Here is a 27,489-nt window from a genome sequence, read left to right as displayed (position 1 = left end):
AACTCAAACCACGGTAACTTAAAAACCTCTCTAACTTCAAAAAATAATATGTTCCCTTCCCATCAGCCCAAAACCTCTACAACATAGACCCTTGATAACTTAAATCCTCTATAACTTCAAATATTTTGTATTTCCTTGGACTGTAACTTATCGAGGTTCTACTGTATATCTACTAGCTGTTTCCACGCGACTTCATCCGCAAGAAGTTATGAAAACTTTATTTTATTATGTCACAATTACCGTTACCAGAATAACCTTGCTTCCTTAATGTCGGCAACTTGTAGTTTATGGTCCCTTTCACACATGTAGGTTTATTTGTAATTTATTTACTTAGTTAGTATTATAGCGTGAATATAGTTTAACGCGTGTCGTAAATGTTGGGCTTTTTATTAAGGCAATAATTATTAAAAAATATGTTGTGATTGTTCACATCTTACGCCACAAAGTAGTATGTGTTTACGCTTTATTATATTAGTTTAGATATAAATAGATGGATGTCAAACTCCAGAACGGCTGAAAGATTTCAGGATGAAAAGCACTGAAACAGAATTAGTTAAATCAAGTAATCTGAGTAAATCCCAGACTGTTACAACTTATGTCCTAAAACACCGAGCTTAATTGCTATTGATGTGAAATAAGCGTCTGAGATTTTCCTCCAGTTCTATAGGCGTTTGATAAGACGAGTCGCAAGTCTACGGGTCGCCGATTAGAAATAAAAACAAGTGTGCGTCAAACAAGCAAGTCAGTCTGCATCGAGACACGGTGTTGGATATATTCGTGGAGCATTCGCTAACGAAGTGTTCTAACAATGGTACCGAAGACGATAATATTTCTTATGACGGTGGGTTTGGCGTGTGCCGCCGTCTGGATTGGAAAGCCCCCAAAGAAACCTCATAATTTAGGTATGTCAACTTTCTCTAGAACATCCGCATTTATGTTTTTTTATTAATTTATTTGGTAGGTTTTTAAAATATTGAATAATCTGTGTAGTAAATACGTGCAAACAGAAGTTATTTTAGAAATATTTAAGAATCTTGTTGAATTTGTTGTGTGAAATGAAGCATTTGAAATATTTCGATTTATCCAAAGCGCGGTAAAATTACATAAAATGTAATTTAATTTCCTTATTGTTAACCTTTTATCATCACATATTTTTAATGTTAGAATTTCAGTGGAGAAATATACGATTCTTTTAGAGGTTAATTATATAAATTAATTTATGCCTTTGGGTCATCGGGCAAATTTAAACTGCCTGATTCTTTGTTTAATTTACGTGTTCACATTTGTAGTATCACTTATGCTATACGTGCAGATCTATACATACTCTTGAAAATCTTTATCCACTTGTCAGTCAATCGCAATTTATGAAGTCGAGAAATAACTACTGTGATTAACTAAATGAAGAGTGTATTTAAATCACTCGACAATTGTAGTCATCATTAAAGCATTTAAAATTTCGATTTTTAAGTTTTTATCCAACTGAGGTAAAGCAACAATTATTGTAATATTTAGTTCATGGTTAAACTGATTAATTTACTTATGAATCCATACATATATGAGAAAATTAAGTGTCACTGTGTGGTTGAACTCCTGTGATAACCTCGACCGATTTTCATAAAATCATCCATATATGACGTCCCTCTCCGGGCTTGTGATATTTAACACTAGCTTTCGCCAGCGACTGCGTTCGCATGGAATTAAAAAAAAATAAGTAGCCTATGTGTTCCAGACTATCCTTTAAATCTATGCCAAATTTCATCAAAGTTCAGCCGTTTAGGTTACAATCTTTAACAAACATCCATCTAAACTTTCACATTTATAATATTAGTAAGAAAGTAAGAATCAGTAAGATTGGCATTCCGCACCAGCACAGTATGGCAAAGAATATACGTATCTTTTCTCTCATCCTTTGTTGTAAACTATAGCCTATTTAATAATGTAGCTTTCTAGATGAAAAGACTTTTTTATTTTAGCTTCAGAGACTTTAATACAAACAAACAATGAAATCTTTCTTCTTTATAATCCCACTAATATTATAAATGCAAATGTTAAAATGGGTGTTTGTTAGAGTTTGTAGCCTTAACTGCTGAACGGATCTCGATAACAATTGTCACTGATGTAGCGGATAGTCTGGAAGAACACATAGGCTACTTGCTCTCAATTGAACGCGGACGGAGTCGCGGGCGAAAGCTAGTATTAATATAGAAGTATAGATTGGTCGTCAGAGTAACACAGTTTTCCCAACATAACAGTAACGATCATCTGACATGAACTATATTAGATAACCTTACAGATAAGATGTAATATGGTACTTACTAGTGATGTGCTGTCGGTTAACAATAATAAGAGGAAAATATGTTCTAGTATCTAGTTTTATGGAAAATAAACATAGGTGACTTTATTGTTAGAATGAATGTCAGTAATTTTTATTCAATGGGATGTAAATGTCTACGGAAACAAGCTATCATAATGTAAATAACAAATAGGTAACGATCTCACTGACGGACCTAGCAGACGATGTCCACTACATGGTGTTAAAGGCTTTATAGCACTTTGTTAATAGTATTTTTGTTTTTCTTTTTATTTATAATTGTATGATTTCGGTATTTAGTTTAAGGTATGGGACTGACATGTTCTAAGGAACCAAAGTCCCTATAAAAATAAAGAGAAAAAAAAGATCTGACTAGTTTAAATCTGTCATTCAACGATTGACGCTATATACTCGTAGTAGGATCTTAATTGAATTGGTTAAAAAAAATGTACAATCATTCAGCATCACTTCAATATTATAAATGCAAAAGTTCCATCCATGTAGGATGGATGGAACTGGATATCCATCTAGGATGTTTATTAGAGTTTGTAGCCTAAATTGCTGAACGGATTTCGATGAAATTTGTAGATGTAGACGATTGTCTGGAAGGACACACAAGCTACTCACTTTTGTAACTCCACGTGGTTGCGGGCCAAAGCTAGTTGTCTATAAATCGAGTCATAACCAACATTCAAGGGAAAGGTGTAATGCCAAATTATTAATATTACAATCAATATTAGAGAATAGTTTATTTATTGGTCAAGCAGACGCGAATCGCGTTTTTAAATTTATACATATTTTATTGTTTTCTTTCAACCTGTTTTGTTTTCAAAAGGATTTTCAATCTCATCATTCATTCATTGAACGAGATGTCAGACGGCGCCAAGATGACATTATAATCGAATGATATAGGAATAGCCGCCGGCAAGATGGCGCCGATTAACAAATTAATCGAGGTGTTTACTTCACATATTGTCTTGGAATATTTCTTTAATTGAATGACATATCCGCTTCCTAATTGTAACAATGACAACTTTACACTAAAACTAGCTACTGCCCGCGACTTCGTCGACTTGAAATTTAAAAATATAGCCTATGTTACTCAGCGATAACGTAGCTTTTTAATGGTGGAAGAAATAATAAAATCGAACCAGTAGTTTTTGAGTTATTTTAAAATATACAAAAAGACAATAATATAAATTCATTTTTATGATATCAGTATAAAGTAAGATGTATTACTACATACCTTCTTACTATTTATTAATGTGAAGTTTGTATGGATTGATATATCACATAACCTCAGAACGTCTCAATGGATTTAGATTACAGTTTGAAATAGTTTTTTTTGATACCAATAAATATACTTAAAAGATAACAATGATAAAGTAGAATAAATCTGTATGAACGAAGTCGCGGGCAGGTTAAAACTTGGAGTATCCCAATATAAAAATACTGTATAGGAAATGACATAACTACGTGCGTAATCAAGAATTTACAAACATTAAATTTATACGACTGTCGTAAAATCAAACATCCGAAATTCGTTTAACTGAAGGTCTGATTAAAGTAGTTTTTTGTTTTATTGCTTTTATCAATACTTACGATGAATTATTTAAGCATTTGCCGCGTTCTGACGTCACAGATTCCACAATAAAGTTAAATAAAATATTCTTTTTCCCCGAATTCCAGTCTCGTATTTGTCACACGGATTTAAGACCAGTTATTTTAAATAAACGTCATCGAATGTTTATGCTATTATTGTTTTTATTTAAACTACGATAAGGGATCGAATTTAAGAGATAACATTCATTTAATAAACAATATATCTATATGTAAAAGTAAGCGAAAATACTAATACATGATATGGAAGCATACTTTTGTTGTCACGAAATGTTAAAATTCATGCTGTTTTGATCCGGAATAAATTTAAAAAGAGTATTTCCTCTTTGTTATTTTAAAAAAACATTTGATAGTAACTTAAGTGTATTTGTTATATCTTACAATAGATGTATTACCTTCTCATTAATGTTTCGAACAAAAGATATTAAAGCTATCTCGATATACTTCACCTCTACGGGATCAAGGTTCTGTGTCGTTAATATGACACGAGGTCAAATTTTTGAAGAGTTCTTTATGTACTTGGTTTATTTTACGATGATATCATTTAAAAACATTTATTTATACGTCATTGTTGTTTGTTGTACAAATGCGTCATGTATCGATTAAAAACTCGATGTATTATAATCGATTCATGTAATAATATAATTTAACGAAAGAGAAACAGACATCTAAAGTATTTCTAAACAGTAATTTATCAAAAGTATGTATTTAGAAATAAGATAGTAAATATCGAGAAACAAAAATAATACAATCGATTCCAATATTTATAAATGCAAGGTTCCAAGAAAAAGAGTTCAACGCATTCATAAAATAGAAAATAGTCGGTCTACATTCCATGCATATTGAGTTGTCGTATTATTCATTCGACGTAACATAACTTATTCTAGTAATTTGGATTCACTTACATACTTACATAATTACAAATCTCTAACATCCCTTGACCGTTAACGTTTATATTTAACCAACATAAGCTCACTATTCGTCTCCTAAGTTAGATTAGATGCTATTTAACCAATCTGATCCACGGTTGATTTATTTTATTTTTATTTAATTTTTAAGATAAACCAACAGGACAAAATTATAACACATACATTTTTACACAATACAATAAGTAACATGCAGATAATTTGTCCTAATTATAGGTTTACACGACATACATAGAAAAATAACATCAACAACAACAACAGTAACAACAGTAGACGGAATATGTTTTTATCTTTTTTTTATTTTTATTTTGTTGAACCCAAAAACTAAAAATTAAATTTAATTAATTTCACATATATCTTAGAATTTCTTTACCAATACGTAAAGGTTGCCTTACGTTTGTTCACCGTAAGAACGTGGGTAACAAAAATAATTCGAAAATCGAAAAGACTGAAACGAGTACATAAAAGGGACCGAAGCTGAACGTATAAATAAAATCAACCGACTCACGGGACCAGCATAGTTAAATAAGGTCTAGTCACCTCTAACTTAGGGTAGGCCAACAGACATCAATTCCGTCGTTAACTACATATAGTAATCTAATGATGATGATAATATAAGAGTAATATCGAGAAGTGTATTGATTTTTATTTTTTTTTGTTTACAGAACACAAAGAAGGTTGTTACATTCGAGAGATAAACGATGTTATACCGTATGGTGAGGAAATATCACCAATAGGCTACTGCGTCAGAATAGTGTGTGGGCACGATATGATAGATTACGCTTCGTGAGTATCTCTTTTAACTGGTTGACAATATATATAACTAGCTGTTCCCATGCGGCTTCATCCGCATAAATTTATGAAAATTTAATTTTTTTACATGTGTCAAATTAGCAATTGCAAATGTCAAAATGACATAGCATGAAAACAAACCATGGCAACTTTGCTTCCTTGATGTTGACAACAACTTATGGTCTCTTTCCCACATTAGGGTTTTTATCCAAAAAATTTACCCCTAAGTTTAACGCCTAAAGCGTGACGTAAGTGTAGGGCTTTTTATTAAAAGAAGAGTTATTTGAAAATATGCTGTGATTGCTGAGATCTTAGGCAACAAAGAAGTGTGTGTTTACGCTTTATTATATTAGTATAAATGACCTAGAATAACGTACATATTTCAAGCAGTGAAATAACTTTTAAAATCTTACTAATGCTATAAATATAGATTGATGGATGTTTCTTTGTATATAGCCTAAACGGCTGAACGGATCTCGATTAAATTTGGCACAGACGTATAGGATAGTTTCTAAGAAAACAAGGGATGTTTGCTTTTGTTTTAGTTCCACGCGTACCTAGACGCAGGCGAAAGCTAGTATTTAATACTTATTTAATACTATTTAGCCATTTTTTTTTCAGATGCGGTGTAGTTGCGACTAACGATCCTGCATGTCACATCACGGAGATAGACTTACACAGACCTTACCCGGATTGTTGTCCAGATATCAAATGTGACCTTGACAATAACCTTGTTTAAATGCAGCAGACGTGGTTATATGTCGGGAATTCAATCTTTAAATCGTTAACCATACTCAGAGATAGCTCTTAGCGCAGATATGTGGAAAATCTCTAACTGTTTAACCGTTAATAAATACGAGAGATATATTAAGGCTATGAAAATAAGAGAAAAAAAAATGTCACAAAATTATATTCAAAAACTTGTAGGCCTTTTGAAATGTACAAGCCGTTTATTTAGTTAAAATTGTATCTAAGACATGATTCTTTAAATTAGTGCAAGATGATATTAAAAAAACAATAGTCTTCGAAAGAAACCGTGTAGTGTGCATATGGTTTTAGAATTTGAAAATGTGTGTAAGTGCCTTTATCACCGTAAGTCTCCACTACGGATGTAGTTTTACAAACGCATTGTCATTCTCAATCTTTTTATAGTCCAACCAGAAATATTAACAATCGTCATATTGCAACGCAATCAAATTATGACACTAATTTGATTGTGTATATTAAAAAACTAGCTGTTCCCGTGCGGCTTCATCCGCATCAAATTATGAAAATTTTATTTTATTGTTTACATTTGTCAAATTATCAATAGCAAATGTCAAAATGACATGACATGATAAAACTTATCAATCTTTCTTTCTTGATGTTGGTAGCAACTTATGGTCTCTTTCCCACATTAAGGTTTTTATCCAAAATATTTACCCCCTAAGTTTAATGGAGTGAAAATATATAGCCTAAAGCATGACGTATGTAAGTGTAAGGCTTTTTTTAAAAAAAAGAATTGTTCAAAAATATGCTGTAATTGCTGACATCTTAGGCAACAAAGAAGTGTGTGTTTACGCTTTATTATAATAGTATAGATGTATACCAGAGTAGCAATCAAAGGATTTTAAAATCTTGATTAGGTTATAAAAACAGAGACATTAAAGTGGTTTTCCAGGTGTTTCGGCAGTGCATATTTACTGTAAAAGTACAAACATTGCTGTGATAGCATTTATCTGTTTGGGTTATAATATAAAGATGTATAAATATTTCATTCGCTCTATCTTAGTCTATTAACGATTCCCTGTTCCCGACATCTCACCATTAGTCATGCTGCTTGAAGACTTTAGTTCCTTGTAGAAGAGTTTGAACGTAATTCATACTCGAGAAGCTATCTTGCCGCCAAATTGTTATGAAATTATTTATTTTTAATTAAAAGACTTTTTTTTGAAAATCAGTTTTTTACTTCGATAAATTACCGTTAAAACCCGTTTAATACAAAATGAATTTTAACAAAATAAAAAAAAAAGTAAAAATGTAATAGTACTATTAAATGCATTGTGAAAACCCCAATGATGTTCAGCAGTGAACTGGCGAAGACTGATGATGAATCCATTTAGAAATGCATGTTGAATGCATTGGTCTGGTGATGTAATGTTTGTCATCAGAGTAAAATTGTACAAGATCTTTGTTCATAAAAAATACGTCTTCATTAAAAAGTAAATTAAATTTATTTGCTGATTTATTTCATCAGGCACTTTAACCTATAATTATAATAAATGATTATTAATAACGTAAACGCTGTAAATAATGAAGAAATGTGTTGATATTTAAATCAAAATTTTAAATACGATTTTTGTGTGAATAGTGAACCGAAAAATTATCTTAACATTTTTGTAAATGCATTATATCAATGCTAAGATAAATTATTTTGGTAAAATTCAATCGTGGATTTAATACGGAATTTTATATGAATCCATAACTTTCGAGAATTTACGACGCCGCGATCACTTCAGGTTATAAATTCGGATTTACGTTATTATCCCAGATTTGACTTACAATTTCATTTCCTATATCTTAAAAACTGAATTGAATATCAAAAATGTATTTAGATAATATTATATTACCAATAAACTCAATAATAATGGAAATAAATAAATAATAATGTTAACCCTAATGACAGTAATAAGCCCTATTTTGACGACAATGATTGGCAAATGCACGTAAGTTAGAAGTAAATTATAATTGCAAGCATTAATCAACAAAACTTTTCAACTAAAACCCTCCTCAATATCTTTCCGGAAGGATTTTTAGGTATTTCATCTATAAATTTAACTTCTTTTAATCTTTTATAAGGCGCTACACGTTCAGCTACAAACGCCATTATATCTTCTTCGTTCACTTTTGCACTACTCTTGACGACTATAAATGCTTTTGGTTTTTCGCCAGTTTTTTCATCTGGTACGGGAACAACAGCTGCATCGAATACTGCAGGATGCTCTTTACAAAGACTTTCGAGTTCAGCTGGTGGGACTTGATATGCGTTTACCTGAAATATTACGTATTCACCTATATTAGTCTCTTCGTCGATATTCAGGAGGAATAATTCATTGTTCATAACATTATTTAGAAATCTAGGTTTACTATGATGGATGTTTACCTTGATTAGCTCCTTGAGCCTATCTGCTATAGTCACGGCTCCAAATTCATCTACTTTTGCCAAATCCCCGGTCCTCAGCCAACCATCTTCTAAAAATACTTGCTTATTGGCTTCCGGATTGTTCTTGTAACCTTTCATTATATTTGGTCCTTTCATTACTAATTCTCCAATCTACAATGACATTACAGTACAATTAAGTTTAATAGTTCCTTTACATTAGATTTAGAAGCATTTTATTAAGATAAACGTCTCATTATGGCGTACAAGAGGACCACGAGGAATTTCTTATCGAATGTGTACTTTCGAAAACTTCGTATCAAGTAAGATTATGGTGCAGTTTACGTTCATTATTATTTTTATTTACAATATTCCTTACCTCGTCTGGACCCAGGTTGTTATTGTTACCATCAATTATCCTCAGGGAACTGCTAGGTAAAGCGAATCCCACTTTCGAGTAGTCTTTGTATCCAATTGGATTGGCTGTCGCAAGTGGACTGGTTTCTGTTAGACCGTAGGCTTGGGCGAAGTGAGCAGTGGGCTGAAATGTGATAAAAAAAATTGTTAAAAATATACCTTATGCAAGTGGAAAGTAACAGACGATCCGTTTTTTTTTCATAAAATAAAATATTAGTTCCATCAACGTTACAAGTTCACCATAGGGCTAATTCCATTTACGAAACTTTTTCTAGAAGTTATTATCCACTCTTCTTACTTAATCAGAACACGAAGTTCTTATTTTTAGGTTCATTCGTAGTTTCGTTGTTTTACAGTTTTTATTTACTTCAAAAATAACAGCAACTTTGCTTTCCTATATTAGGACATCTATTGTCTTGTCAAACCTTACTTTGAGTTTGCTTAAGAATTTTTCAATATCTGCTGTAGGCAAAGGCGCAGCTCCGCATGTTATGCATCTCAAGTGTTCTAGATATTCTGGTAGAACTTGTGGGTATGATCCCATGAATAATACTGTAATAAATAAATATTTTCTTTATCTACCCAGTATTTTAGAGGTGTAAGTCATTGGATTTACTGTCAGTTAAAAATGAATTTCATTCTTGGAACAAACTATTGAGGAATGTGTTATAAGATTATTATCTAGTTTTATTGGCAGTTGTATATTATCGACATTATTTTATTATACAAAAATTAGATAAGTAAAGATAAAAAATCTAAAACACAGTATGAACATACCTGTTGGTGGAGACAAGTAGAACAAATTTAAATTAAAATTAGATAGAATATTAACGAAAGTTTCTGGTCTGAATTGCGGCACAGTCACTAGTTTCAGACCGACTGAGAACTTATGAAGTGTGACGACTGTTAAACCATAACAGTGAAACATCGGCAAAGACACCAGAACACTGTCCTGATAGGTTTCTGTGGAAATAGAAAAGAGAAAATAATAATATTTTTAATTGAACTTTTACTAAATCTTTTAAGTAAGATTTCTCATTAAACGTGGTTTTATTCAGTTTATTTTCTTTACAGCTGACAAAGCACATAGATAGCATTTAGTCTAATTTTATACTAGCTGTTGCTCTTGACTTCGTCCACGTGAAATTAAAAAAATAGTAAAAACATGGCCTATTTTACTCGGTGATAACGAAACTTTTTAATGGTAGACGAATTTTGAAATGGTCCCTAAATTTTTTGAATTATTTCGATACATGTCAAAAAATACAAAATTCCCTTTTTACAATATTAGAATACTATACTCGTAGATATCAGCGATAGCATTTAGAAATGTTGAATAGGATTCTTTATTTATTTCTTACCAGTTGTATACTCATATTGTCTACATTCTGTGTCCTGTTGTAGTAAATTAGCTACAATATTAGAATGTGTTAATTCAACACCTTTAGGTAGACCGGTAGTACCACTAGAATATGGAAGAAATGAGATATCTTCTCCCTTACTTTTAACTTCTTTTAAAATGCTTACATCTACATGACTGTCTTCAGCTAATTCTTTAAAAGATATAGTTCCTTCTGGTAAGCTCCCGTCTAAATTAATAACTATAATAGGAATGTTTTTTTGGCATAGTTTTAATGCTTCTTTGACGACGTCAATCGTTTCGCGGACGGCGAAAATTAATTTTGTATCCGACATAGTTACTTGTCGTTGAATTTCATCTGGAATGTATTAAATAGTTTTTATTACGTGCCCGTGGCTCCAACGTGACATTAACTAACAGTAGCAAATCCTTTTTTTTTTTTTTTTTCTCGCTGGGAAAATGCATTTACGCATCCCCCCCGTTACTAGGGGGGGTATGTGGGACTCGCCGGCCAAAAAGAACAGACGTGGCCGGAATACCCACTAAAAACCCAGCGGTGTTCCTCCTGTCCGCCGATGGCTGGGTCACGGGAACACTACAGTAGCAAATCCTAGGTCAAGTTTGATGTTAGTGGAGGGAGCAATCCTTCTCTATTAACCTTAATAAATTTAAACATTTGTTGTATCGTGATGCGTTTAATTACGCCTCTCATTTGAAACTTTTCTTTGTCCACGGCGTCGCGTGTTTGTGGCTAGCTCAATTTCCATGAAAGCGAACCTCTTTTGATATACTATGAAGGTTGTATGAATACATCATTAGCGGTGGTACCAAGTTAATTTACAATGTAAATGCTTACATTAGATATTGTTGATGAAGATTCATTTACACCGACATTACTTCAGCCCTCAGATTTCATATTTAAATTATTAAAGATGTGAATTAATGTCTGTTTTGGACCTTTTTTATTGAGAATACTTACACGCTGTATAATTGGGATTCATTGTAGAAATGACACCACCAGCGTTAAGTGAACCGATCAGGGTCGCGAGGTATTCCGGCATGTTCGGCAAGATAACTCCGATCGTATCTCCTTTTTGTATTTTTAACTTTTTTCTTAAATTCGCACCAAGTCGTTGTGAATGCGTATATACTTGCTCGTATGTGTATTGTCGACCAGTTATTCCACATACCTAAAATAAATGAAAAATCTGTATAAATAAAAAACGTTTGCACATTTTCTAGTGTTTGGTGGCTCAGGGGTTTAAGCCTTTTACTTGTGGTCTACAGGTCCTGGGTTCGAATCCCAGCAATGTACCAATCAATTTTATATATACCTATATAAAACTGTCCCACCATACCAACTTTCTAGAACTTATTATTGTTTTTTTTTTTTCATTTCCATGGCAACGATTTTAGATCTCCAGAGCCCATTATAGTAATCATCGAGTGATTTAATAATTTATTCTGAATTTACAGTAGCTGATAAGTTGAAATCAAAATACGCATAATATTTAATATCTTCTTTCAAGGTCGTTGTCGTCAAGGTAAACCCGATTTAAATGCCGTTTGTTTAACAACACTGGACTTCAAAATTTAAGTAAATGTTTATTCACGAGGTGCATATTATATCCAGATTAACATAATTTAACTAAAACTCTTTTCAAATATTTTGTTTATCTTTTGCCAGTCATGAATATTGTCGTATTTTCTGAATAGTACTGGAAATTATTTAGATAACTCGTGTAACGACAGAATTTGATAAAATCGAAATTAATTCTTTAATATTATAACGATATCTAAGTAGGTAAATATCGGATTAAAACATTTGTGTGTTTAAATAATAAATGCATTTATACCTGTAATATATATTTGTAACATACGACAGTAAACGAGCAAAGGGCAAAGGGCAAACGGCCATGTAGGAGTAATGTCCTTTAAATTCTGAAGTGACCAATGTCCACTTACATGAGCAAGAAGTGAAAGTTGTAGATATGTCGTTAGTTATTACATACTATAATAAACATAGGAACGGATATGGAATAACATTTTCCTACACACCTCTATACTTGTACTTATTCGTCTATACTTCTATTCTATTCTAATAAAGCGTAAACACACACTTCTTTGTTCCCTAAGATGTCAGCAATTACAGCATGTTTTTGAATAATTTTTTCTTTAATGAAAAGCCCTACACTTGAGGTACGCTTTAGGCTATATATTTTCACGCCATTAAACTTAGGGGGTTAGTATTTTGGATAAAATGTGGGAAAGAGACCGTAAGTTGCTGCCAACATCAAGGAAGCAAGATTGCTAAGGTTTGTCATGTCATGTCATTTTGACATTTGCTTTTAATAATTTGACAAATGTACAACAATAAAATAAAATTTTCATAATTTCATGCGGATGAAGCCGCACGGGAACAGCTAGTTAAAGAATAGAGTTGTTCAAGGTCGAGGTTTAAGGTTTAAAGATTTCTTATTTTCAAAAACTATTTTACAATATCACTTACATGAGAATATTACTCCACTTATTCCATAGCTCGTCACCGATTTTAATTATTTTGAAGATTTTACAAAATTTTCTAACATTTGTTGCGATAAGATAGATTCAAATGTATTGAATGTGCTCACTTTTTTAATGGACGACTGTAATTTGTAAAGATGTGTAAAGTGCTCGTTCATAGTGTTTTCTTGTACCTTATATCACTTAAATATATATAGATCGCGGGCAAAAGGTCACGGGGGGGTTCACCTTCCCGATGGACCGATCACGTGCAGTCCATACTGGGACTCAACATTCGGACTACCCTGAGACGAGCCGAAGACAGGGCGGCGTGGAGGCAGCTGGTAGATGAAACGGTAAAGGCTTACCAGGGCAAGCCTGACCTTCAACAATGAAGATACGAAGAAGAAGAAATCACAAAAACTCTGCACACAAAACAATAAAATAAGTAAAGAAGAAAAAACATCTTTACCGCCGCAGTTTTCGTTGCCCACTTCTCCAAATTCTGCACCAGATGCTCACCGACGCTAATATTTGGAATTACAATGTCTTTAAATGGCGATTTAACAATATTATCACTTGTCCATACATGTTTCTTCTTTGTTAATACACCGAGAAAGTTTCTATAATCATTTTTAAATGCTTTATTTATCAATTGCGTTCTAAACATGTCAACAATATTTATTTACACGGAGTGTGTTAACTCTCTATATGTTTACATAGACTTCACTCACGCAAAGTCAGCAAATGACTGAAGTAATCAAACGCAGCAATGACCGTACACACTGAGATCGTTTCACAATAGAAACGAACATTAAAATTAAACGCTATCATATCAGTCATCATCTTCTGTCCCTTTATCCTACTCTATATTTTTTTATAAAATAATTGGTACAATCGTTTACATAACTATTGAACCTATTGTAACAACAGAACCTACTCCTGTAAGTCAGTGATTACTTAGACATCTTCTATTCGGTGTGGTCTAAGGATACCATTATTATATACCTGTATTCGTGCATTTCTTAACCAATCTTTTTTAATAAAAACAACACAATTTTAACTTATCCACAGTTGCAAATACATATTAAATCTACGTTATACGTTGTCGCTCAGGTTTATTTAAATTGACCGTTTAAATAATAAATTTTGAAAGAGTTTAGATTACGCTTCGGTGTAAATGAGGACGTTGCTACCAATTATCATACTTGGTCAATGTAATGTGATAATTCTGGACAGTTTCGATAACATTGCATAACGTGTCCATTTAAAGTTCAAAGTTATTTTATTTTGTTTGATAACTATGTTTTATCTTATAACTAGATATATCCCGCGACTCCGTCGGAATGGAATTATAGAAAAAAGTAAGTAATCTGTGTGTTCTTCCAGACTATCCGACCAGAACATCAGTTTTTTTTTGTTTAGCCATTCAAGCTACAAACTCTAACATCCATCCATTAAGATAAGATATAATAGGATGTTTTCTTACTGCTTACAAAGTGGTTAAGTGAGCTGAGGTACATCATCAAGAGTAAAATGTTTTTATAAGAGAAGGGGCAAAATGAGGACGGGATAATGAAGATCATCGACGCCCATGGATTAGTTGGTCTCCGGCGTCTTCATCTAGACTTGCTAAACATTCTAAAAACAAACCCTGGAATAGCACCTAAAGTATCGCAGGTTGTGTGATTGTCGATTGTTTCTCAGCCAATTCAACTGTTTAGTTGCATAACTAAAAATCGAGTAGTGTGCGCACTTCCATAAGCGAATAGGAATCATAGCGCGACTAAACAGTTGTTCGATAGTTTAGTCAAAAGTGTAGACACGCTTTTAGGATGTCTATAACGCTTACATATTGTAAAGTAGTTTTAGTTTTTGTCCATCAGTATTTGAAATAAGTACTTTAATACAAAAAAATTATGACTATGTACAGGTATTTTTGTTAAAAACAGGATGTTATCTGGTATCCGTATAATTTTGTCGAAGTCACAAATTACATTAATTTCTGCAAATCATCTTTACGCTACAAAACAGCTAAGTTCTCATTTACACTATTACATTTATAGTCTAAGTGGAAATCTGTACTAACATAATAAAGAGGAAGGATTTGTATTGTCGTTTGAAAAAACTCAAAAACTACTTTGCCGATTTCAAAAATTCTTTCACCATTATAAAGCTAGTAATACATTACTTAATTTCTATAGTATAAATAGTATAAATTCTAATAGTATAAATATTTTTAACTGTCGAAGGAAAGGTGAAAGTGGACATGATGAAAAAGTTAGTGATGACTGAGATGACGTATGATAGAGTTATTTGGAGGACAACAACCTGTTGTGCCGACCCTACGGGAGTAGGACAGGAGAAAGGTAAGGAATGTGGAATAACATTTAAACATTGTTTTAAATAAGGACACGCTTAGAGTTTACTCCAATATTAATTTATTTCTTTAATAAAACATCGTTTAAAGAAACAGATTATGTGTACTTTACGTTTATTTATTACAAGTAAATATGAGTATAAAAAACAACATATAAAATAACCGCGCTAGATGTGTCTAAAGAGGAATATAAGCTTGCGTTTCCTGCTGTTACACATGCAAATGTACATATATAGTCATTTCTGTTTTATTCATAGAGAACTCAAAGGACGGCAATGTTGTAGCTAGATTTAGGAATATAAACATCCTCGCCGTATCGCGTTGCTTTGTAGCTCTTTACATCTATACTATTATAATAAAGCGTAAACGCAGACTTCTTTGTTGCCTAAGATTTCAGGAATTACAGCATATGTTTGAATAATTCTTTTTTGAATAAAAAACCCTACACTTACGTCACGCTTTAGGCTATATATTTTAACAAAATTAAACTTAGGTGGTAAATATTTTGGATGAAAACCCTAATGTGGGAAAGAGACCATAAGTTGCTGCCAACATCAAGGAAGCAAGGTTGTCATCATATCATGGCATTTTGACATTTGTAATTGATAATTTGATAAATGTAAACAATGAAATAAAGTTCTTATAATTACACGAGGATGAAGCCGCAGGGGAACAGCTAGTAGTATATAATAAAATGATATGTTTTTGGAAAAACTTATAGACTGTATTTTAAGAGCACTTGCACATATGTACTGAACAACAGAGCAACCGTTTAGTCTCGCCTTGATTCCTATTAGCTTATATGGAGGGGCGCATATTCGATTTTAAGTTGTACAGAAACATTGAATTGGCTGCAAAACAATCGACAATCGCAGTTGTGAGATAGTTCTGACAAAGGCATACCTATACTAGCCAATAAAGCCAGCTGTTATTCGTAAAAGAAAAACATTGCAAAATGTAAATATGAGTGCGATAGTGTCGCTATGTATTTTTAATTTAATTATAAATTATAAAATACAATACCTAAATTATTATATAATAATATTGATCCTTTCCAGTCTTACATAATATATTTTACTTAATTACATAACGATATCCTAGTAACTTATAACAATAGATATTACTACTGTTTTAAACCATGTCAAAGCTACCAATTTTCTTAATAAATCCGGGTTTAAATCTACGAGTATATTAATGGAAACCGTGACATAAAATGTCAGAAACAAAAGCTACGATTTAAGGCTGTTCCAATAATTGAAAAACTAAATTTTCATCACGTTACGATCAACAACTAATCACGGAAAAAATCCAGCATTCAGTAAAATGAATGCACATGAAATTAGTTGTGTAAACCAAAATGACAAGAAAAAAACAATTACAGTTTTTCATGTTGCCATGGAACCTCAAATCGTCGCATAATTTGGACAATTCTTAAGACTTATTTATAACGCTTGTGTAACGACCCAAAGTGGGTTGTCTTGGATACCAGATATCGCCGACTCTTAAAACAGTTTAGAAAGCGCGCACAGACTAAACTATCGCACAACTGTTTAGTCGGTTTCTAAGATAATTCCTAAGAGTTTATATGTGCACAAACTACTCGATTTTTAGTTGTGCAACTAAACAGTTGAATTGCGAAACAATCGACAATCGGACAATAGTTTAGTTAAAAGTGTGCGCCTTTAGTATAATTTTAAATATCTAATGACATGTCTATTAAAAGATTTAGCAGAATTTCTCTTTTAATTCTCGTCTTAAAATTTTCCCAGCCGAACTTTTTGGTATACTATCTATGAATGTTATATCTTCAATTCTCTTATATGAAGCTACTTTCTTATCGACAAACTGACTGATTTCTTTAGCACTAGTATTGGTGTTTGATTTTAGAACGATGAACGCTTTAGGAGATTCGCCCTTAGTTGGATGAGGCACACCGACGACTGCAGCCTCGTTGACGTCAGGATGTTCACGAAGAACTGCTTCCAATTCCGCTGGAGGCACTTGGAAGCCCTTTACCTGTAATTTGTAAATACTTTATTATTGTTGTCAATAACGGAATTAGGATAGAGCGAGGTAGGACGACCAGTTAAAGTGGGAACTTAATTCTTATGGGTTTTTATTGCAGTTGGAGCGTCCTAGGAATCTCGCCCAGCTCATAAACGTTATTCTTCTGTGAAAGTATTACATTTTGCCCAACAATGAAATTGCTGCAATTTCTTATTTATCTGTTGGTTATCGAACTCTCTATAAATACCTTTTCGATTTAAGAATACAATTAATTTATCAAAGGTGAACATACCCAATAATATAAAGTAACGGGAGGAAATATTGTTGTTTTTATAAATAAGAGTTGATTAAACCAATATGCAAATATGGAACACAGTCTCTTCCAGTTAAAAACAAATAAAATTTTATTTTTATTACTTATTTAAACTGTATTCTTAGATAAGTCTTATTAATATTATTTTATCTTCAAACGAGCTGTCGCCCGCAAACTTCGTTAGCGCAAATTTGGACCATCCGTTACGGCATTTTGACAGCATTAAAAAGTACCCTATACTATGCCTATCCATGTCAGCTACCTTCCAGCACAGGTCCCGTCGAAATCGGCCCAGCCATTTTAGAGCTTACCCGGAACAAACGCGGATTGCGGACAGACAGACAGATAGACAAAATAAATTTAAACGCGATTTTCGTTATAAGCAACGCAAATACATCATCTTCCCGAAATATGGAATTTTTCTTTTGATATTACAGACACTCCAATATTATTATATGTATAGATAGAGAAATAAAGCCACATTTAACTAGCAGACGGAGTCAGTCGTAACTTAATTAAACTTGTTATTATTGAATAGACTCTTGAACTATTGAATATTCGATTGATTCAGTCATTCTATTTGCTTCAAACCACAAGAGTTTCTGTAAGGGTTCTGTTATAAATTATTGTTTCATTGTATAACGTAATTCTGATCTAATAAAACACACTAAAGCCTTTGTTTCAGAATAATTGATTTATGTTGTAACACGAGCAGATTTATTATTTACTTGTTAAATCAATTACTTGAAACAATTAACAAAAACGATTTTAAGTCAATTCCTTTCCAAATAAACATTTTATTTAAAATATCACTATAACTACTAGTCAAGATCTTTTGTATCAGCCATATAGTTTATTTGGTTTAAACCATATCAACCATCCCGCACTTGTCCAGCACGGTTGACTAAGGCCTAGTCACCCTAACTTAGCGTAGGCTCCGAGCCCCTCGGTGGGGACGTAGTGAGCTGGTGATGAATATGATGAACCATGTCAGCTTACTAACGATATTATTAAAATGAGAGCCTCGTGTTCACCAATAATTTGAAGACATGTAGCCAAATTTATCATCAGTTGATGTTCTTATGTCATACCTTGATCAACTCCTTCAGTCTATCAGCTATGGAGACATTGCCCGTGTGGTCTGCTATCGCCAGATCTCCTGTCCTGAACCAGCCGTCTTCTGTAAATGTCTCTTTGTCTGCAGCAGCATTGTCTTTGTAGCCTCTCATCACTTGAGGGCCTTTTACTAGCAGCTCGCCTTTCTGGAATGTTTACAATGATTTAATTTTATCAAATAAAATTAATGTAAATTCGAGTGAGATTGACAATATTTGGAATCTCTAGTTCCTTTCAAGCCTTTTACGGCAACGCATCTGTATTTCCTCTGGTGCTGCGGATGTCCATGGGCGTCGTTGACCACCTTTGTGTTCCCGCCGCTCGTTTACCCCTTCTCATATAAAAAAAAGCCTAGCTCCTGAAGCAAAACTTCAAATTAGTCACACCTTAGTCTGTCGTAAAAGGTGACTAACTTAAAAGCGTTTTACATTTTGTTATTTTTAGTAGAGCAACACCTGATAACATCAAGTAACTGGTAAGGTTATTTACATAGCACGTTGTAAATGTTATTTTTTAATGCATAAGTGCAAATCTTACCTCATTTGGACCCAAAATCTTCATTTCGCTGTTAACAATCTTCAGATCCGTATTTGGTATAGGGTATCCAACGCATCCATAGTTATCTAATCCTCGAGGAGTGAGTGTAACAACTGGAGAGGTTTCTGTTAACCCATAGCCTTGCCGGAAATCAAGTTTACGCTAGAAAGACCAGTTTTATTTTTTTTTGGCTGGATTGCGTGAAAGGTGACATGATCAAGAAGGGAGTGATGACTGAGATGAGGGATGATAGCGTTATTTGGAGAACGAAAGTCCGGTACGACAACTCTACAGGAGTAGGATAATTTAGAGGAAATGATGATGATGGATAATGTATTTACACTCGTATTATATTCAGACAAAACAATGATCACTAACCCTTTGCCTATTTAGCACTTTCGAGTGCCATAACACAAACAAAGTTTATTTTAATTCCTTGTTAATAATTATTTTTGAACTATTCTAACATCTCAGTGGTTGTGTATGCTGATGATGGAAAGTTAAATTTAGGTAGTACCTTTGATTTACTGATGAATCTTTCCGCATCGGTTTCTGCCAGCGGTGCGGCGCCGTTCACAATTGTTTCTAAGTATTGGAACTTCTCCGGCAAACCAGCAGGATGGGTCGCCATCATTATCACTGGAATTATTTAATGTAACAGTTTTATTTATTATTCGTACTTTTTCACGTCACGTCATATCAGATTGACTCTCACGAACTTCCAATTTGACTAAAGGAGTCGAGACAAAATAACCTTAACTACTAAGAATTTAGGAACATATTTTAGTTTAACTATATTGTTTACGTACCCAAAGGCGGTGCAACAAATATAATATTTGTCTTGTATTTCTGTAGCGCATTTAAGAACGTTTCCGGTTGAAACTTTGCCATCGTCACTAATTTAATGCCTTGTGTCATTTTGTGAAACATCAACACTGAGGCACCATAAATGTGGAATAAAGGAAGCACTGTCATAATAGCGTCTTGATGTGTGGCTGAAAATCATAATTAATGTCATTTATGTTAGCATAATAATAATTGGACGGAAATTCTATGTTTTTATTTAATTTTACATTCCACTACAAACACACTCCATTTGTTAGCTTTTAAGCTGTTCAAATTATCTCTTTAGAAAACAGTCAGACTCTCCCTTTCCAGTATGTTTGTCTGAAACGTATTACGTCTTACGTAATTTATTTATCTGTAAGACGTAATTCATAACATGTTTACTTTTTAGTTTCTGATAAGATTAATCTAGCTTTAAATATTTTGTGCTCTATCGGTCAATCGTTGAAACACAAAAACTAAGTACTTGATATGAAAATACTAATAAATCGGCATTAGTACTTTGGCCACTCATAAATTAGATAAAAAAACAGTAAATGTAGGTATTGGAAAACCTGAAATTATTGTTTTGTGCTTGTCTGAACCAAGGACTTATGTTCTGGCTTTGGATGTTTTTTTACTTCTCAACATTTCTATTTTTTACGTCTTCTAGTTTCTATATCAATTCGCCAGTTAGCCCGGTGTCATGGCATGCCCACACAGAAGACGCTGTTTGGAAGGAATTTCGTGTCTAATAAGTGGTCATACCATAAGTCTAATTTACTAAAATTAGAATTAGAGGACTACCTTTTTCCCTTCCATTCCATCCATTCCTCACAGAGAGAGGATTTGAAGGAGAGGTGTATAGAAACGGGAATTATCCTTATATTACCTTCTCGATTAAAAGTAAACCAATCTGCAATTGCAGATATCTATAACAGCGGTCTTTACGCTATTTAGGCATAATTAGGTCCCCGTTTGCTTGTTTGCCATCTTATAATAAAAAAAAAACTGTACTTACCAGTAGTATCATTATGACATCTTATAAATGGTTCATTTAGCTGCTCGCAATTCGCTATTAAGTTCCTACTGGAGAGCTGTACACCTTTAGGTAGTCCTGTAGTTCCACTTGAATATGGTAGGAAACATATGTCATCAATACTTCGTCTCACTTCTTTCAGACAAGACTTATCTATATGTACATCTTCAGTCAATTCATGGAACGAAACTATACCTTGTGGTACAGATTCTCCGTTACTCTTCACAGCTATTATAGGAATGTTTAATTTTGCCAATTGTATAGCTTCTCTAACAGTGGCCACTGTTTCGGAAATAGTAACAACTGCCTTTGCTTCACTTAGTAGCAGTTGACGTTGTATTTCGTCTAAAATCATTCCATTAGTGAGTATTAAATTTGATTTTAAGAGCGTGCGCATACTTACTAAACTATCGCAGAACTGTTTAGTTTTGATTTCTATCAGCTTATATGGATTTCCGCACACTACTCAATTTTTAGTTGTGCATCTAAACTGTTGATTTGGCTGAAAAACAATCGGCAATCGCACAGCAGTTATGCGATAGTTTAGTCGAAGGTATGCCCCTGTTTTAAAAGTTTCAGGCAAATAGTCAATTACATTTATGAGTGATTTCTGAGTCTTCTTGTAGTATTTTTTTCTTAAAATAGATAATCAACATTTTTTCTCTCAATCAGTTGATGTTTTAGCGACAAACTTTGTTACAATGATACTTCATTGTTAATGTTTTCATTATATGTTTAATGGCACCAAGTATTTAACCATAAATGTATTAAATTGCAGTTTGTTGATATTAAATTAAAAAAAAATTAGAAAACTATAAATCTAAATGAAGTAGGTTTTCGATAATAAATTTTATAAACACTATTTTAAATCTAGATCGGTGTAGGTCATTTATGGTGCCATTAAAATTATTACGTTAACAGTGCTTTCAATATTTACCATTTCCTTGTATACTGAAATAACAGCTCTTTACCAGTATATGATCATCTTAAATTACACTAACAATACAAGCTTACACTGACACCCGTCAAACGCCTTTGTGAATACAAAGTGAGAATTTGTTTTAATATTTCGGTTCTGGTGATTATACAACACATTTGTACAGCGTTAGTATCTTAAAAATATAATAATAAAACAATGAATTCAGAAAAATCAAAGGAATAGTTTACGTAAAATAAACTATACTTTAATTTGTGAGTAAGTGAGAAGCTCAAAAAATATTAGACGTTTTTTAAAATAAAATAGCAAAGACACAGTTTGATATTCTTGCTATTAAATTTTCATGACGAGTTTATTTTGTAAAAAAAATGTTGTTTGTTACATTTTATATGTGAAAGAATAATGTAACAAATACTTACGTGGGGTGTATATGGGATTTATTGTACTTATAATACCCCCAGCTTCTAATATACCCAATGCTACTAAAGGAAAGTCGGGAATATTGGGCAACATAACCGCTACCGTATCTCCGTCGCGTAACCTAAACTTCTTTCTAAGATTAGCGGCGAATGTGTTTGATAGTTTGAATGCTTGCTCATAGGTGTATCCACGGCCTGTTGTTGCACAAACCTGAAAAAATTAAATTACAATTATATCTTAAGATCTAGATAAACTCAACAAAAAAAACCACTAGCATTATCTACTTGTAGCAAATAAATGTGTGAACGCAAAAAATTATCACACTAATATTATAAATGCGAAAGTTTAGATGGATGGATGTTTGTTAGAGTTTGTTGCCTACACGGCTGAACGGATCTGGATGAAATTTGGCACAAATGTAGAGGATAGTCTGGAAGAACACATAGGCTACTCGCTTCTGTTTTTTTTTAATTCCACGCGGACTGAGTCGCAGACGAAAGCAAGCATTAAATATTATCGAAATGAGTCTAGACATTTATCTTACTATTTTCCATATATTTTATTGCTTATATACATGTATTTCGTCAAAAATGCAGTTAAGATGAGTCATTATTTATGTACACTTATCATATGAATTTTTGATTATTGTTTTCATTTTATCGAATAATTCATGTAAAAGAATATGATTCAAGTTTCAAATTGTTTACAATCAGTCTTTACAAGCTGTTGCTCGTGACTTCGCCCGCGTGATATAAAAAATATAGCCCATGTTATTCTCTGATAACGCAGCTATTCAATAGTGAAAGAATTTTTGAAATCGGCCTAGTAGTTTATGAGTTATTTCAATACATACAAGAATACAAATATTTCCTCTTTATAATATTAGAATAGATAAAGATTATTAAATAAACACTCACCGTTACAGTACGTTCGGGCCATCTCTCCAGATTCTGCCATATATATTCATACAGAGTGCAGTTTGGTACTTCAATACTCTTAAACGGCGATTTTATTGTTCCATCTTTTGCCCATGCATTCAGTCTTCTAGCACTTATAGTTGTACATTTTGATGTCACTTCTAATAGTTTTATAGCTCTGTGGACTGCCTCTAGGTTTTTCAACATCTTAACGATTGTAAAACACTGTCTAGTTTAACGCCATTCGAACTAATGAGCTATACACATTAGAACCGTCACATACTGAAACAAGATAATGTAAGTACATATAATCAGTATACAATATGTTATGAACGTGTTGCGAAATTGCGTTATCATTGTTACGTTTAATAACTATTTTATGCTTGATGAAGCTAAGAACAAAATGCCAGCTAATATGATATAAAGAAATATAAAAATATATATTAAATATCATATGTGTAATATTCTGTTACATGAGTTAAATAAATTATTATTATTATTATTAGAAATTACTTATTAAAAATTACAAGTTCATTATAATCCAACCATATTTATACATGAAGAAACTTTAATACGTACATACATTTTAATTGCTTACGAAGTGTTAAATCATGTTTGCTTTGCAGAACATATTGTATTCCCTTTCTTTTGCGAATAACAAAGAGAGATAACGATATACATTGCACGTAAACGTGAGTCATGATAACAAAGACCCCACGCCCATTATGAGACTAGGTTTTAGCCGCGACTTCGTCGGCACGGAATTAAAAAAGTGGCCAATCTGTTTCCGGCTATGTTCTGTGTCAAATTTGATCGACATCCACCATTCCAATCTTTGGCTTATATTAACATGAGTGTACTTCCCCGTTAGAACCTGCATATTTGTATTATAAGTAATTTTGCTACTGTCCTTACATTTTTTCTGGTTATCGTTTCCTGTCCATTTAAAGCATATATCTGTATCTCTACATATAACAAAATTAGAGTGTCTGTTTGTAATATCAAAAGATGTATTTGCGTTGCTGATAACGATAATCGCATTAAAAAATGTTTTGTCTGTCTGTCTGTCCGCAATCCGCGTTTGCTCGGGTAATATCCGAAACGGCTGGGCAGATTTCGACGGGACTTTCACTGGAGGGTAGCTGACATGGATAGGCATATTATGGGCTATTTTTTTTTAAATTTCGCGCTGTCAAAATGACGGGCGACAGCTCGTTTAAAGTATATGTTGTCTACATTGTCTGACCCCGTTCAATGAACTACAACGTCAATGAATTGCATTGTCGGCGTTTGTTCTCACGTGAAAGTGTGTTCGCATAAAGCACGTCGTAAACATAAGAATTATTAAGTCTACATGAGTTACAGAGTTTCTTTAAATGAATTAATATACGGAAAAGCAGAATGGATTTGAAAAAAATGTATTCTCTAGCTGTCTTTAAGGTCTCATAATAAACCGGACTTTGCCAAGGATACTACTGATTTGACAGAAAAGAGATCAGGCTTTACCAGTCAGACGAAACCGTGGTATAGCTATTGTTACGTCCATAATATTCTTTTGTGTATAATAACAAAATCAATTGCCCTAAAGATAAAGGTGCAATGACTTAATGCATTTGTTTACAAACATTATGGATACGCATGCTTCCTTAATCGTAGTTTTATTGAGAAAAAAGAATTACAAGTTTCATGTCAATGCTTCGAATATTCAAAAATAAGTTTGCTGACAAAAGCTATCTGCCAGCATTCCAGTTACACGAATATTGTTTGAATACTATCTACCGACATTGTAAACAAATTGTATTCAATTTGTTCAGTTTAGCATTACCTTCAACATTTAGTAACTATATTAAAGGACCGCAATTTACATTCAATTTAGCAACTTAATATATTAAAAAGCAACATACCTTATTACAATTTAAAGTAATCACTATATATTTCAAAATACAATATTGTTTATAAGACTTATAATGTCGATAGTTGCGCGACGCGGATCGTGCGTTGACTGAGCTATTTTTAACTGCGCTCACACATATACATGTTCTCGTATACACAGTCTTCCAACCAATGCAGTACAGTCTAGAGATGTGACATCATTCGATACGTTTGTAGAAATTCAATCGATTTATCGAAATGAAACCACGTTAATCGATTGGACAGAATAGAGTATGTTAAGCGCGCCTGATTTTAATAGGAATCTCTTTAGAATTGTTCTAGCCACATGAGTAACCTTACTAGCTATCGCTAGCGGTATCTGTGTGGAATCTATAACATACTAGCTGTTGCTCGCGACTTTGCCCGCGTGAAAATAGCAAAGTTAATGAAAAATATAGCCTATGTTACCCACTGATAACGTAGCTTTTTAATGATGAAAGTATTTTTGAAATCGGTGATGTAGTTTTTGAGTTATTTCATTACGAAAATCCAAAAATACAAATCTTTTCTCTTTATAGATGCAAAAGTTTGGATGGATGTATGTCGGCGTTTGTAGCCTAAACGGCTGAACTGATTCGATGAAATTTGGTATAGATGTAGAGAATAATCTGGAAGAACACATAGGCTACTCACTTTTGTTTTGTTTAATTCCTCTCGGACGGAGTCGCGGGCGAAAGCTAGTAATAAATAAAGTGTTCAATAACACTAGAATGACATAATCTTAACAACTAAGACGCCATAGCATAGCGTATGTACTGCATAAAAAAATGTGAAATATACATTTATTTTATTAAGTAACTAAGAAATAAACACAAACTACGAAAGAACAACCCTTAAGTCAGTAAGGTTATCAGTTCGTGAAAACTAATATTGAATAGCATTTACATTAAAGAATGTTAGCAGCGTGTGAATCACATTTTATTGTTTTAAAATTATTTTAATTACAATTATTTAAGATAATTAAAATTAATTTTATTTAACATTAATTTCTTAGAAAAGATAAAATTTTGAATTTTAATTACTATTTATTGTTATCTTAATAAATAAGTTGGGAAAGAAGTTTTGTAGCGATGAAATATTGATAATACTTCTTACAAGTCTTGCATGTAAATGCGAAAGAATAAATGGATGGATGGATGTTTGTTGTCTACACGGCTGAACGGATCTGGATGAAATTTGGCATAGATGTAGAGATAGTCTGGAAGAACACATAGGCTACTTTTTTTCAATTCTTTGCGGTCGGTGTCTGGTCGAAAGTTAGTTTCAAATCTTACTAATATTATAAATGCGAAAGTTTGGATGACTCGATGGATGTTTGTTAGACTTTGTAGCATAAATAGCTGAACGGATTTCAATGAAATTTGGTACAGATGTAGAGAATAGTCTGGATGAACTCATAGGCTTTTATTGTTTTTTTCACGCGGACGGAGTCGCGGGCGAAAGCTAGTAAATTGTATTGTGCTGTAAATAAAAAGCGACAACACTACGCTGAGAACATGTGACATAAAATCCGTGATGTAACTAAGATGTGTTTTTATAATGAAAGAAAAGAAAATCTTTTTAACTTTGTTGTTTGTAACAAGTTTTTGTGAATTTGTCTCATAATGTGATAATCACGATTATAATAAAATCTTTGATAATTTGGATTGATATTTTAGCCACACTGACAACATTAACTATTTCAGTTTCCTTTGTCCAATTTTCTTAAAATACGATACAAAGTTTTTGCTTAATCTATTACTTGTTCCCGTGTGACTTCATCCGCGTACATTTATGAAAATTTTATTTTATTGTTCACATTTGTCAAATTATCATTAGCAAATGTCAAAATGACATGACATGATGTATGTATCCAAAGTATGGCAATTTTGCTTCCTTGATGTTGGCAGCAACTTATGGTCTCTTTCCCACATTAGGGTTTTAGTAACCACACTTACGTCATGCTTTAGGCTTTTTATTAAAAAAAGAGTTATCCTTATTTACACAGTAAAATAGATAA

At 32.8% G+C, this 27,489-nt stretch overlaps 3 protein-coding genes across 3 annotated transcripts; 1 reads left to right on the top strand and 2 right to left on the bottom strand.

The window, feature by feature from the left end:
• Nucleotides 1-747: 747 nt before the first annotated feature.
• Nucleotides 748-7,585, top strand: LOC106108964. The gene is made up of 3 exons (XM_013290336.1): nucleotides 748-902; nucleotides 5,523-5,643; nucleotides 6,271-7,585. Exons 1-3 carry the CDS (start codon nucleotides 809-811, stop codon nucleotides 6,386-6,388), a joined length of 333 nt encoding a protein of 110 aa, XP_013145790.1. The 5' UTR covers nucleotides 748-808; the 3' UTR covers nucleotides 6,389-7,585.
• A 100-nt stretch (nucleotides 7,586-7,685) lies between these two features.
• On the bottom strand, nucleotides 7,686-14,060 carry LOC106108963 (4-coumarate--CoA ligase 1-like). Its single transcript, XM_013290335.1, has 8 exons — nucleotides 13,540-14,060; nucleotides 11,545-11,755; nucleotides 10,567-10,923; nucleotides 9,983-10,168; nucleotides 9,636-9,757; nucleotides 9,168-9,329; nucleotides 8,792-8,962; nucleotides 7,686-8,680 (listed from the first exon to the last, which is right to left on the bottom strand). Exons 1-8 carry the CDS (start codon nucleotides 13,735-13,737, stop codon nucleotides 8,390-8,392), a joined length of 1,698 nt encoding a protein of 565 aa, XP_013145789.1. The 5' UTR covers nucleotides 13,738-14,060; the 3' UTR covers nucleotides 7,686-8,389.
• A 2,413-nt stretch (nucleotides 14,061-16,473) lies between these two features.
• On the bottom strand, nucleotides 16,474-25,571 carry LOC106108924 (4-coumarate--CoA ligase 1-like). Its single transcript, XM_013290282.1, has 9 exons — nucleotides 25,463-25,571; nucleotides 23,559-23,840; nucleotides 22,641-22,851; nucleotides 21,267-21,629; nucleotides 20,230-20,415; nucleotides 19,938-20,059; nucleotides 19,421-19,582; nucleotides 18,859-19,029; nucleotides 16,474-17,463 (listed from the first exon to the last, which is right to left on the bottom strand). The coding sequence occupies exons 2-9, from the start codon at nucleotides 23,763-23,765 to the stop codon at nucleotides 17,173-17,175; spliced, it is 1,713 nt and encodes a 570-aa protein (XP_013145736.1). The 5' UTR covers nucleotides 23,766-23,840; nucleotides 25,463-25,571; the 3' UTR covers nucleotides 16,474-17,172.
• Between the last annotated feature and the right edge of the window lie 1,918 nt (nucleotides 25,572-27,489).

This window comes from Papilio polytes, unplaced genomic scaffold (assembly GCF_000836215.1).
Source record: "Papilio polytes unplaced genomic scaffold, Ppol_1.0 DF821400.1, whole genome shotgun sequence".
Lineage (NCBI taxonomy): Eukaryota > Metazoa > Arthropoda > Insecta > Lepidoptera > Papilionidae > Papilio > Papilio polytes.
Note: the sequence above shows the minus strand (reverse complement) of the source record. Positions and strands in the feature narration are given on the sequence as shown.